Below are 13,816 nucleotides of genomic sequence, written 5' to 3' on the forward strand. Positions count from 1 at the left end.
GATAATAATCTTGTTGGGATATTTGGCTTCCTAAGTTAGAAATAAAACATATTTTCTAAAACTCTTGTCTTACAGGTAAAAGAATGTCATATTTCAATATTTGCACCTGAAATCAGGGTGTACCTGTTAGGCCACATGGATGTGTGCCAACCTTTGTGTTTCCGATGTGTATCCTGTGACCGATCTGTCTAGGGTGAGTGATTTCTAAGAGGAGCTGGCAACCAACCAGATGCCAGCCAGCCATGGACTGCCCTCACAAATAATGCTGGGAGTTATAATAAATTAAACACTGTCTGGTGATCTGTGATGTGTAAGGCAGTTAATTTAGTTGGTCTGGATTAACTGTCAGCTCTAGAAAACTATATTCCCATAATGTGAAATCTGTACTTAGCATGTTCAGAAGTGAGTCATAATTAACAATAGGGAATCATTTGTTAAAATGTGAAGTTATAAAATGCCTAAGATCCTTTTGGATTTATAGCAGTATTTTAGTGGCTTGCCATATATTTTAAATAATTTTAATTTTAAAAGTTCAAGGACTTAGTATTTCTTGAAGGATAGTTATAGTTTTGTACAAAATGGGGTTTTTGGGGTTGTACGTCTTCCATTGCCTTATAATATCAGTTTTGCTTCCCGTATAGCATAAAATTATATACATTTTCAATATTCAGGTTTCTTAAAAGTACATTAGATAGATAATTTAGAGATTCACATTTACAGTGAATTTTTTATTTGTTTGTTTCATTCTGGGAAATTACATTGGGTAAAAAGCCTGTTTGTTACCTTATCCATGCATTTCTCTACTTATTTAAATTATTTTTTTTCACCAAGCCATTCATTTTTTTAGAACATCCTTCAAAGAGTTCATGCGTCTTACTGAGGACACCTGACCTTTTGAAGCTTCATAATTCACACCTAGATGTCACCAGTCTTTCCCATGTTAACAGTTCTGACTATGTTTTATTATATGTGCCTTCGGCGCCGAGCCAGGACGGCTACAAGAGGAGAAATAATGAACAGCCATAGAACTGTAGAATCAAACAGCCGGACCTCCCCTCTAAATGCAGAGGTGGTCCAGTATGCCAAAGAGGTAGTGGATTTCAGCTCCCATTATGGGAGTGAGAATAGCATGTCCTATACCATGTGGAACTTAGCAGGTGTCCCAAATGTATTTCCGAGTTCCGGTGACTTTACTCAGACAGCTGTGTTTCGAACTTACGGAACATGGTGGGATCAGTGTCCCAGTGCTCCTGTGCCATTCAAGAGGACACCGGCAAATTTCCAGAGCCAAGACTATGTGGAACTTGCTTTTGAACAACAGGTGTATCCTACAGCTGTTCACGTTCTGGAAACCTATCATCCTGGAGCAGTCATTAGAATTCTAGCTTGTTCTGCGAACCCCTATTCCCCAGGTCCACCGGCTGAAGTCAGGTAAGACTCATTTTTTTTTAATGACCACATTTTATCGCTGAAAGATGGTGGTGGTTTCAATACTGGAGGTCTTTTTTCATTGAAAGCATTCTCTTAGGTAATTTAAACAAATTCAATTTTTAAAATTTTCCCTTACTTTTCTGATAGGGAAAGAAGGGTCAGATAAATTTAATGCATTCTTTAAACCTATAATACCTCACCCCATAGTAATCATGGATTGAGAGATTTGTGTGTGAGTTTACTATAAATGGAAAGCATGATTTGAACTAACTGGAACATGAGCCAATTTGAGAAGTTAGTTGGAAGTATGATTTCTAACATATTTTCAAGCAGGCATCATGTTATTGCTTGTAAACACTTTGGTTAACTCAAAGTCAGCGTACAGAGTAATACTTTAGAGGAGGTCCTTCGGGGATTAGCTTTAATGTTAAATGGATGTTTTTGTAACAAGTATATTCATTTAAAAATAAATGCTGCCTTAAGTGTTCATGCATTCTCCCTAAAAACCTATTTATTTACATCATTGATTTGCATCATGGTGCCTCTCTCTTCCTCTCTTGTTTCTGTAATTCAACCTCCTGATTTTTTAGAATCTAATTATTTGACTAGGTAATTATATTCAATAATCTAAAAAGTACATAATGCATTCTTATACTCTGTTCTCCATGTGCCTAGGATCCACCCTGCACTCAAAGAAACCACTTTTATCTACTTCCTTTGCATTGTTCCAAAGTTTTGTTATGCAGATATAAACAAATACAAATATATTCATTTTACTTTTCTTTATACACAAAAATAAGCACACCTTTTACATTGTTTTACACCTTATTTGTTTCACTTAGTGGTATATATTGGATCTTTTCATATAAATGCAAAGAGAGCTTCCTTATTCTTTTCTACAGTTGCAAATAATGGACAGTATATGCCAACTTATTAACCACTCCCCTATTGATGGCTTCTTAGTCGTTTCCATACTTTGCTATTATTAGTGTTGATGCAATGAATAACCTTGCTCTTGAGTCACTTTGCATGTGTACAGGCATGCATGTGGGTAACTTGCGAGAAATTTTGCTGGGCCAAGGGTCTGTGTATTTGTAGTGTTCGCATGTGCCAGACTTCCCTTCAGGGAGGCTCTACCTATTTGTATTCTCACCAGCAGTGTACGTGCATGTGTGTTTTACCAAAGCCTCACCTGTAGAGTGTTTTAAGAAATTTCAGCATTTTTGTTAATTTGGTAGGTGAAAAATGTTATCTCATGTTAACTTTAAGTTAAAATTCTTTTATCATCTCTGAGGTTGAATGTTTTCTCATGTTTAAGAGCCATTTATATTTCCTTCTCCTTGAACTATCATGTTATTAATATTTGTCCATTTTCTATTACTTGTTGATCTTACCAATTTTAAATCTTTATATTGTTTCATTTATTCATTCATTAAATATTTGAGTGTCTACCATGTACTAAGCATTGTTCTCTGTTGAGGTACGTTAAGGAACAATGAACAAAACAGACAAAAATCTCTGCCCTTATGAGCTTATTCTAGGCCAAGAGCAGTTTGTGGGCACCTGTAAAACTATAGGAGCTCACCTGCCCATGGAGGAGGAGTAGGCACAGATCTGGTGTGGTTTAACACACTCCTCCCGTTGAGTTGAGAAGAGGTCCTTGTCTCCTCAGCTCCAAGGAACACCTCCCAGGCTACCGGGAAGCAAATACAGAATACAGCTCAGCTCAAGCTGGAGACTGCTGGTATAATCTTTATTCATTCTTATAAGAACAAGTTGGATAATTCATTGTCAACAATGTTATTAATGAATCAGTTTTTTAAAACACAGAAAACCAGTATCCTTTATTATACAGAGTTTTTTCTTTTTTCTGAAAGGGGATGCTTTGAATTTCTTTGAATAGGATGCTTGCTTATGTGAAAACCGTTTTGTTGGATTCTGTCATTCTCTGCCTCTTTCCTACAAAGCTATCTAGTTTTTCCTTAAAAAGATGAATCAGTATCTGGATAAGATATAAAACTTAATTTCTGCATAACTGATGATGACTATAAATCATGCTCTTGGGTTCCAGGCTGAGTGTTGTAGTGTGTGATTGTGATGAAAATGGCAACTTTATATTTACAGATGTAAGTCTACTTTGTGTAACTGATTTTTAGCCTTATTGCACAGAAAACACCATTCATTTTTGAGGAAAAGAATCTAACTAATATATATTACTGCAAGATAAAAAAGGGCCTAAAATTTTTACTGATTATGAAATCAGTTTCATTGCTTAAAAAAGTTGTTAGAAAATACCCCACAATTTGTATTAAAAAAACCCAATTCTTCTGCCCAGATTTAGTAAATGTTAGCATTCTGGTGAATCTTTAGACAGTCAAGAAACATTGATTGAACACCTTCTCTGCCCACTCACTGCTGGGAACAAAACAGAGGGCTGGACTGATGTGAGTCTTGTTCTTTGGGTTTTACAGGCCAGCCTGGAAAAGGGCTGGGGTACTGCTGGGTGCCTGTGCTGACAGAGGAAAGTCTGTGGGGCTCAGAGAAGTCCTCCCAGAGGAAGGGACTTCCTTGGGACTGAGGGTTGAGTAAGGCTTTAATTTGGATAGAAAAGGTGAAGTGAGAACAGCATGTGCAAAAGCGGAATCATGAGGTGAAATCCTGGTGTTCCAAGAAGTGAGACAAGTCCCAGAGTGGAGAGAACAAGCTGTCGAGGGGTCACAAGCTCTGGGAATTCATAGAGCTCTTGGATCCAGTTTCCCAGAAGCAGACCTGAGAAGACTGTTCCTCAACCAAGGGTTTGTTAGGAAAGTGCTCCTGGAGAAACCAGGAAGGGAGCAGGGAAAGTGCTGTAAGGAAGGGAAGAAGGCAAGGATGCAGTGTCCTGTGAAGTCCCAGTCAGCCTGGGGCTGAGTTGCCAGGGAGCTGGACTCGGACACCCCTCCTGGTCTGTCTTGGGCTGTGAGCTGGGGGAATGGGAGGGGGATGGAAGTCTTCCAGAGACCTGCCACTCTCTGATGAAGAGGCTCTGGGAGCCCATGCGGTTCTCTATAGAAGGCTGCAATTGGGAGCTCTAAGGAGCAAGGCTGCAGATCTGGGGTATGAGCATGGAACTACCAGGAGCGTAAGTAGAGAAAGTCAGCTTTAGTCCACTGGTAGACATAATATATTGATAATAAAAGAGAACTGGTACAGAGTTGCCAGATTATTTACTTTGCTACCAATGTAATTTTCATCACTGTCATTTCATAAAAGAAACCCAAGTTTATACTGAGAAATTAGCATGCTCAGAATCTCAAATAAAGAGCAGTTGGCAGCTTTACATGTGTATGTGTGCGTGTATGTGTGTGTTCAGTCTCTTGCTCATGCCTGGGTCTGACTCTTTGTGACCCTGTGGACTGGGGCCCACTAGGCTCCTCTGTCCATGGGATTTTCCTGGCAGGATTACTGGAGCGGATTGCCATTTCCTTCTCCAGGGGATCTTCACGACCTAGGGATCAAATCTGAGTCTCTTGCACTGCAGGCAGTTTCTTAACCACTGAGCCACCTGGGAAGCCCTTATTTCCACCTTAGGGCTTAGCAAGTAAGAGAGTGTGTTGGAGTAGTTCAAGAATTTGTTAATGGGAAATGAATGTGTCCCAGAAAATTGAAAAGCAATCTTTCCCCATTTTGTCTGATTACATTTCTTATATTCGGTGAGTGAAGTGGGAAAGTTACAAGTAGTCCTGTAAGATCTCAGAGTCTTTTGACTTCTTGCCTAGTGTTCTACCAAGAGAAAAGAAAATCGTATAGAGTGTCCTGGTCCTGAGGATAAGATCTTAATAGATGCTTATGTAAGAGTCAGAAAAAAGGCAAGTTTAGGGTTACACATTGGAAGAGAGAGAGACAGGAAAAAGAGAAGAGAAATTGAGGTCATATTAAAAAAACTGATTGGAATAAAGCTATTTGGGGTTAAAATTTAGTGGTACTCTTGAGTGTTGAAAGCATTTTCACTATATAGTATTGAAGTTAAGACAGCAGGGAGAAAGAAAATGGCTGTCACAGGATTTGCTGCCAAAGGAAGTTGCTTAAGCAGTGATTTCACAAATTGGTCATGATCTGGTCTCCTTGACTTTGTGAAGCATGATTTTGTCATTTAAGTCCGAAATAATCAGACCCTTTACTGGTTCTTTTTTAAAGCAGATGCCAGTTTGTTAGTGCCCAATAGTGGCGGGCTGAGAAACACAGGGTGAGTTAAGTATACCTCTTAGAATACTTTACTTTTATTCTTGTTTTCTTATTCTCTCCTTTCACTTTCAGCTGGTAAAATGAAACAGTGTTGGCAAGAGATCTTTCTTTGTGCTACTACTAGATGTACTTAGTAACCAGGAAAAATTTTGGATACAGGGAAGTAATTTGCATCTATGTGCCTGGCTTCCAACCTGAATATGTTAGAAAACTTGCTTTCTCGAATTTCTGTTGATAAACATCTCTCTTCCTCTCTTGTCCACCTGCTGCTTCCTGAGAGCCCTAGAGAGACTTTCTCAGTGGGTAACAGCAGGTCAGCAGTTACAGAGACAGAGTGTCTGGTGTCCAAGCACTGGACACATAGTAGGCATTCAGTACAATCAAGAGAAGGAAAAATAAGTGGACTGGTGAAGAGAATGCTGATACCACCCCGGAATTAAGTGCTTCAAGTGCAGATGAAGCATAGTCTGATGGGGATTCCACACTAAATTCTGTACATGCGACTGTAGATTTAAAATAATTGTTTGTCAGATTTGTCTAGTAGAGAAATATACTGTATGGGCAGATAAAGTTAGCATGTAAATGTGCAGACTACAGAAGCCATGACTTAGAGCAGTTTAATCTCATCAGTGCAGCTCTGGGTCTAAAGGATTAAGAGAGTCAGGGCTGTCTCATGGAAAATTATGTGTAAGTGTGTATGTTTGTGTGTATTACGTGTACACAGACATGCACATGTGCATTATTTGTATCTGCTTGCTTGCTTTCACTCACTAGTTTTTAAAGTTCAGGCTTTAGTTTTCTAAACAGAAAGATTTTGGCATAGGAAATACAACCAATATTTTAGAATAGTCATTATTTTGTAATAACATTTTATAGCCTATGAAAATATTGAATCATTGTGTTGTACACCTGAAACTAATGTTATAAATCAACTATACTATAATTTTAAAAAGATATTGATATGTTCTCTTATTGGATAGATATTTTTCTAACTTTAAAATAATATGGTCTAGTTCTGGTAGAATTTTAAACAAAAATTCACTTTAGTGCAGATACCCCTAAATCAATTGTATTGGTCTCATAGTTAATGTTAATTTAAATGGCCACAGACCTATAAAATAATTTTTCATCTTTTTAGCACTTTTCTTAGTTACTTTTTAGGTTATCAAGAAAAATCAAAATAAAATATAATTAATGATACCTGAATTTTTTTATGTTTAGACATTTAAAAATATTTCTAAAAACTGATGACTTGATATTATTCTACTTTAAGTATGCTATCATATTTAAACTTATGATTTATGTATAACTATATAATTATACTATCTAAAGTCAGAAGCAAAAGTGATACTAAAATAGCGTTAATGCTTACATGTTTAAACATGCTAGAAATGTTAAGGAAGTCATTTTAAAGTATCATCTTAACCTTGTCCATTTTGCAAAGTAGAGAGAGAGGGGGGGAGACTTTAGTAGATTAATACATTATTTCAATAGAATATTTCTGCTCTAATCAATGCTTGTTTTCAAGCTTATATTTGTAATTTTATAATGTAATTTGCATTATAATACAGGTCCAGCTCTGCATAAAGAACATGTTTTGTCTGTGTCTTTATTTATTGCAAAGGACCTGGCAGAGGTGATTTCTATATTACATTTTCAGTGTTTCTGTTAAGCGTCATAAAAACTTCTCATTGAAGCTAAACAATAAAATAGGCTGGTTTTGTCCACATGTGCTATGAACCAGAGCAGGCAGTTATTTCACAGGGTCCTGAGTGGTCCTTGCTTCTTGGACATGAGAAAAACCTCCAACATCACTTGATGTCATTTTCCAGCAGCAACAAAAGGATGAGCAAAACCAAAGTCTGAGTTTTCTCATACCTTCTGCCATGTACCCCAGGATTCTTGGAAACAATCTGTCCAAAGTTAGGAAAGCGTTTCCCTACAAACATGGTTTTAAATGTTTCATACTTCTGTTCCTGTACGGCTAGCTCTGAACCGCCTGGATCTTCAGTAGAGTGTTCAGATCAATACCATTGTTAGAAACCCTCAAGATTTTTGCATTTAGACTTTAGGAGCACTTCTTAATCTAGGCTGGCATTTCAAATTTGCTCTTCTGCCTTGTCACAGAGAGTGAGAATGCTCATCCTGCTCTTGTTTCCTCCTCAAATCTGCCACACCCTGCTGTGTTCCTTGAACTCTTCCCCTGCCTCCCAAGGCTGGTTATACAGCGGGGCCAGTCTCTCTATTCCTACTTTCAGGTTGTCTCTAGATACAAATACTCAGAGTCTCTTTATATGTTTGATGGGTTTTATTCCTAGTGTTCAGGAGAGAAGTAGCAAATCTCACAAATATGGGGTGATTGTAAGGGTTTTGTTAACTGTAAAAGTTCCTGCTGTTATTGTCAGTGATATGTTTACTGGAATCCCCGCTGAGTTTCTGCCTTATGCTTTTATTCCTAAAGGTAGAAATTGCCAAAATTCCCTTCTCCTGAAATTGGTGCTGTATGCCTATCTTGCTCCCATCTTGGCCTAAAGACCATTATGGTACTTGTATGTCGATGACTTCTATAGTCTTGGCTCAGATTTCTTCCCTGAGTTTCACAGTCTTTTGTATATTTCAGTTTCCTAAATGCTTTGCTGTAGTCAATTTTTACATAGGTATCAATAAGTCATTGGGGCAAGGAGATGAACTGACAATATACTGGAAGGAAGAAAATTTGATATGATCAATAAGCATATATATGAAAACATTTTAAGTATTATTAATAGTGAATTATAAATTATGTCCCAGAGATATGGGTCACTATGAATTTAGAGATTTTTTTTTTTAAACAGAGAATACTGGGAACTCCCTGGTGGTCCAGTGGTTAAGACTCCTGGCTCCCAAGGAAGGGCCTGGGTTCAATCCCTGGTCAGAGAATTAGATCCCACATACTGCAACCAAAGATCCTGAATACTGTAACTGAGACCTGGTACAGCCAAATAAATAAATATATACATAAAAATAGAAGATGCTTTCAGTGGATATTCTTATATGCTGTTGGCATAAGCTCCTTTGAAAATAGTTTGCAGTATTTATTGGGAGACTTAAAAGTGTACGTAGACCTTGACATAAAATCTTTATTTAAAAGTTCTGCCAGCTAAAGTAAATTTAAACAGCAAAAGAAGTATTTGTTGAAGTATTTCTGTCCATGTTGTTAATTTTCTCTGATATATTAGAAAAAAGTATTAGAAAAATGGTTATTTATGCTAAATATGTGAGAGTATATCTATTTAATGATGCTATGTTATGAAGAATCTTTAATAATTTTGGAAAATAATTTTATAAGAATATCTATGTAAAGACATGGAATATGAGGTAGTCCTTGAAGAAAAGATGGGCTGATGATTGTAATTTAGGCGTTTCATTGTGTGGAGAGGCAACATGAGCAAATACCTTTCTGTGAAAATAAATTTATTATCTGGAAAGTAATGATTAACCTGGCTGAATAGTAGAAGTTCATTTTGAAGAAATAGGAGAAAATGTTACTTACCTGTTAACATGTTAGCTAGTTGCCAGGTATGGAGGATGCAAAGATGACTCCAAGATGACAATAATGGAAATTTAGGAGAAGGGCATATATGAGACAGTTTCATGAAAACTCTGATAAAACGTAAATGGCACCCCACTCCAGTACTCTTGCCTGGAAAATCCCATGGATGGAGGAGGCTGGTAGGCTGCAGTCCATGGGGTCACCGAAGAGTCGGACACGACTGAGCGACTTCACTTTCACTTTTCACTTTCATGCATTGGAGAAGGAAATGGCAACCCACTCCAGTGTTCTTGCCTGGAGAATCCCAGAGACGGCGGAGCCTGGTGGGCTGCCATCTATGGGATCACACAGAGTCAGACATGACTGAAGCGGCAGCAGCAGCAATGACTGGGTAAAAGAAAATCAAGGATAATGAAAACTTTGAATTTGTATGATGCCAGTAACAGACATGGGAAAGAAGACTTTACGAGGCAAGGTGGTCAGTTTAGTTTCCACAGTTGGTTTAGGGCACACACAGAGGAATGCTTGCTTTCTTTTTTTTAAAGTTAATTAATTTATTTATGGCTGCAGTGGGTCTTCGTTGCTCCACAGGCTTTCTCTAGTTGCGGCAGGTGGGGGCTTCTCTTTGTTGCAGTGCTCGGCTTTCTTATGGTGGTGCCTTCTCTTGCTGCGGATCACAGGCTCTAGGCATGGGGCTAGGTAGTTGCAGCAAATGGGCTTATTTGCTTCATGGCATGTGGGATCTTCCCAGACCAGGGACTGAACCTATGTCCCTTGCATTGGCAGGCAGAATCTTATCCACTGCGCTGTCAGGGAAGTCCAGGAGTGCTTGCTTTCATGTGCTTTAATACTTGGAGTTTACTTTTTCTGTAAAACTGAATGTTGTTTATGTACCTCTGACTAGTGATTCCAGTTTTTAACTAACTGTGAAATCTGCCTAAAATTACTTTCTAAGGAGTTGTAAAAATACTTCAAGTAGTAAAAATATTTTAAGTATAAGGTCTATGGCATTTAGATTTAAAATTTTTTTCATGTCCTGGTAATAATTATTGGTTCAATTGTATCTATCTGCCTTGTTTAATGGCTTTGCTTCATACTGGAACATATTGGGCATGGGGCCCTAACTTTACAGTAACAGAAATGTCATTCTAAATGGTATTATAGAGGAATTTCTTTCTTTGGCAGATGGGAGACTCTTTGGTCAGAGAAACCTACAAAGGTGAATGCTTCCCAAGCTCGCCAGTTTAAACCTTGTATTAAGCAGATAAATTTTCCTACAAATCTTATACGCCTGGAAATAAATAGTTCTCTTCTGGATTACTACACTGAATTAGATGCAGTTGTATTACATGGTATGAAGGACAAGCCCATGCTTTCTCTCAAGACTTCACTTATTGACATGAATGATCTAGAAGATGATGACTATGAAGAAAAGGATGATTGTGAAATCGACAATCTGAACAAAAAGTTTAGCAGTACTGCTCTCAGGGAAGGGCCAAGCAATGGATATTTTGATAGACTACCCTATGAGGTAAGCCAAAGATATTCAGTAGCAATATTGGACATACTATCATTTTAAAAATATTTAGACATTAATGTTTATTTTGCTGAATGTCAGAGAAATTGGAGCATTAGTGAAGTATACATAATCTGATGTATTGTGTGTTTTGACTTTGGAAAAACTAGACAAAATTGTATTCAGTAACTTCACCCCTTTTGTTTTGGATTGACTCTAGTGATTCTGGACAAATTCTTAGATATATGTTGTTTTATCACTGATTAATAATAACCAAAATACACAAAGCAGTAATAAATTACACTCTACTTTAATTCACAGTTACACAGTGTACGCATGGGCAATATGTATTTAACGTGATACCAGTTATTTTAAAGATGATTTGTTGTGAAAATAGTATTAATATGGTTGTGAGAGGAATCCTCATTCTGTTTAATAGTGCACAGTTTCTCCAAGTGTAACTTACTCTTCTCTACTAACTCTATTCTATGTTCTTCTAACCAGATATAATTTTTGGTCTAGGCGGGCTCAGGGAGGCTTTACCCAAAGTCTTGTTTTCGGTGTGTCTCCACAGGGTTGTTTCTAGGGTATATTTAGCACTCCTGGCTCCCAGACATCCGATGCCATTAGCACATCTCCTGGAATGGGGGTGGGGCCAGGCATTTCTGGCCCCCGCTGAGAAGAGCTGTGTGTGGTTTAAAAGATTAATAATATAATCAGATCTTTTAAAGAAAATTTTCTAAACTCAAACTACCATGGAGAGGGCTGTCATGTAGATGAAACTGACCAGGAAATCTCTGAGGATCTTCATACTCTGAGGGTATAAATAAAGGGTCAAGAACAGAATTCTAGAATTACTAACATCCAAGAGTCAAATACAGGCGGCCAAGTCAGAAAAGGCACTTGGGACAAAGATGAGAGTGTCTTAAAAGCAGCGATAGGGAGCTAAAGAGGTGTAGAGAATGTAAAATGGGTGTGGTCGGCCACACTACTGCAGAGCTCACTGACAGTGGCCCCTGCTTTTGGTCATTGGGAGAGCTTTGGTAATCCTTTACCATTATCAGTTCAATGGAACTATGACCATAGGTGAGAAATGGGAAAAACTTTACCACATCTGGTTAAGCCATCAAGGAGAGGGGAAGAAGCAGAGACAAAAATATTTGGTGTCTGAGCATAAGCAGAAAAAAAAACTTCTGTGAATATACTCTAATTATGGGCTATAACATGGATAAGACTGTTCACCAATAATGAATAATACTTGGCATCCTGACTAACACGCCATTCCTTCGTGTCATATTCAGAGAAGGGCATATCAAAATGAGGGAGAGTATGACATTTTTATAGATATTATTTGCTCTAATTTATCATTTAAAAGGAGAAAAGATGGGTGGCAGAAGATGCAACAGAGTAGGAAGGTTGCTGTTGTAACACAGGTTGGGAGAGATTTCAGCATGTTTTTATGCTGTAGGGAAGGAGACTGTAGAGAGTTAAAGCTTCTGGTACATGCAGGGGGTTTAGTCAATACAACAAAGTCATGTGGAAGAACTGGGAGATAGAATCAGTCGTCTTGAAGGACATTAAATAGCCATGATGAAAGCAGTGCAATGTATAGAGGGCTAATGCTCCAAAACACCAAGTGATTTCACAGTGAGGAAAAGGAGAAACTGTTTTTTAAAGTTACCCAAATCATAGGTACTTCAAGTCATTTTAAGGGGGAAAAAAAACTCCACATTTAAATAAATAAGCCAAGTGATATCATCTTTTCATTGTTGAAAATAATTCTATTATGAGTGGAATGAATTTTGAGGGCAGATCAACTTTTTTGAGAGTCCTTTTCTACATTGCATGGTGTCAAATGGTACTTTAGACTACGATGTTTTTGTTGTTTAGTCGCTAAGTCATGTCTGACTCTTTTGTGACTCCATGGACTGTAGCCCGCCAGGCTCCTCTGTACATGGGATTTCCTAGACAAGAATACTGGAGTGGGTTGCCATTTCCTTCTCTAGGAGATCTTCCTGACCCAAGGATTGAACCCACGTCTCCTGCATTGGCAGATGGATTCTTTACCACTGAGTCACCTGAAAAGTCTTAGGCTAGGATGCTGCTGCTAAGTCGCTTCAGTCGTGTCCAACTCTGTGTGACCCCATAGATGGCAGCCCACCAGACTCCCCCATCCCTGGGATTCTCCAGGCAAGAATTGGAGTGGGTTGCCATTTCCTTCTCCAGTGCATGAAAGTGGAAAGTGAAAGTGAAGTCACTCAGTCGTGTCCAACCCTTAGCGACCTCATGGACTGCAGCCTATCAGGCTCCTCCGTCCATGGGATTTTCCAGGCAAGAGTACTGGAGTGGGGTGCCATTGCCTTCTCTGTAGGCTAGCATACCCGGATATAAAAACATGGTTGACAGACACTAGCTACTGGATGAGTAATGATTAACAGTTATTGTGGGCCTAAAGCCTGTTATTTTTCACTTAATCAAAATCCAAAAGTGCTTTTTCACATGCCAATGTCATGGTCTCAATAATTTCATTATTCTTTTTTTATTTTGATATTTGCTTAAAATATAACATTAGGGGGCTTCCATGGTGTCCCAGATGGTAAAGAATCTACTTGCAATGTGGGAGTCCCAGGTTTAACCCCTGGGGTTGGTAAGATCCCTTAGAGAAGGGAATGGCAACTCACTCCAGTATTGTTGCCTGGAGAATATTAAGGATCAGGAAATGTTTTCACACAGTACACATCTTTTAATATTGGTGACTTTTGTTTGGAATGATGCCAGCAATTGCTGGGAGTTATTTAAATTACAAATCATCTGGAAAAAAATAAATTATTTATCCTCTGGTAAAGGGATATATTTAAGTTTTAATGCTTCTTTGTACTAACTGCTTTAAAATTTTACTGAAATAACTTTTAATATTGTAGTTAAAACAACAAATATTTAAGGTCCTACTGTTGCCAAGCCTGGATGGATCATAGGTTCCTTCAAACATTTAAGAAGTGATCACATTCTGTGTTATTTAAACTCTTTCTTAGAATAAAGAAAAAGGAAAGGTTTTAACTTCTTAATGAAGCTGATATAACACGATAGCACATAAAAATGAGCTTACAGACTGA

The 13,816-nt window shown here is 38.0% G+C and overlaps 1 protein-coding gene across 1 annotated transcript in view; it reads left to right on the forward strand.

Annotated features, from left to right (window-relative positions):
- The first annotated feature begins 863 nt into the window (after positions 1-863).
- The window catches only part of FBXL4 (F-box and leucine rich repeat protein 4), a 51,595-nt gene continuing 38,642 nt past the window's right edge, over positions 864-13,816 (forward strand). The window contains exons 1-2 of the mRNA XM_068985285.1: positions 864-1,431; positions 10,373-10,718. Of these exons, the coding sequence (XP_068841386.1) occupies positions 920-1,431; positions 10,373-10,718 (858 nt within the window). The 5' untranslated portion in view covers positions 864-919. The remainder of the gene's footprint in view (positions 1,432-10,372; positions 10,719-13,816) is intronic.

Source organism: Capricornis sumatraensis, chromosome 13, assembly GCF_032405125.1.
Source record: "Capricornis sumatraensis isolate serow.1 chromosome 13, serow.2, whole genome shotgun sequence".
NCBI lineage: Eukaryota > Metazoa > Chordata > Mammalia > Artiodactyla > Bovidae > Capricornis > Capricornis sumatraensis.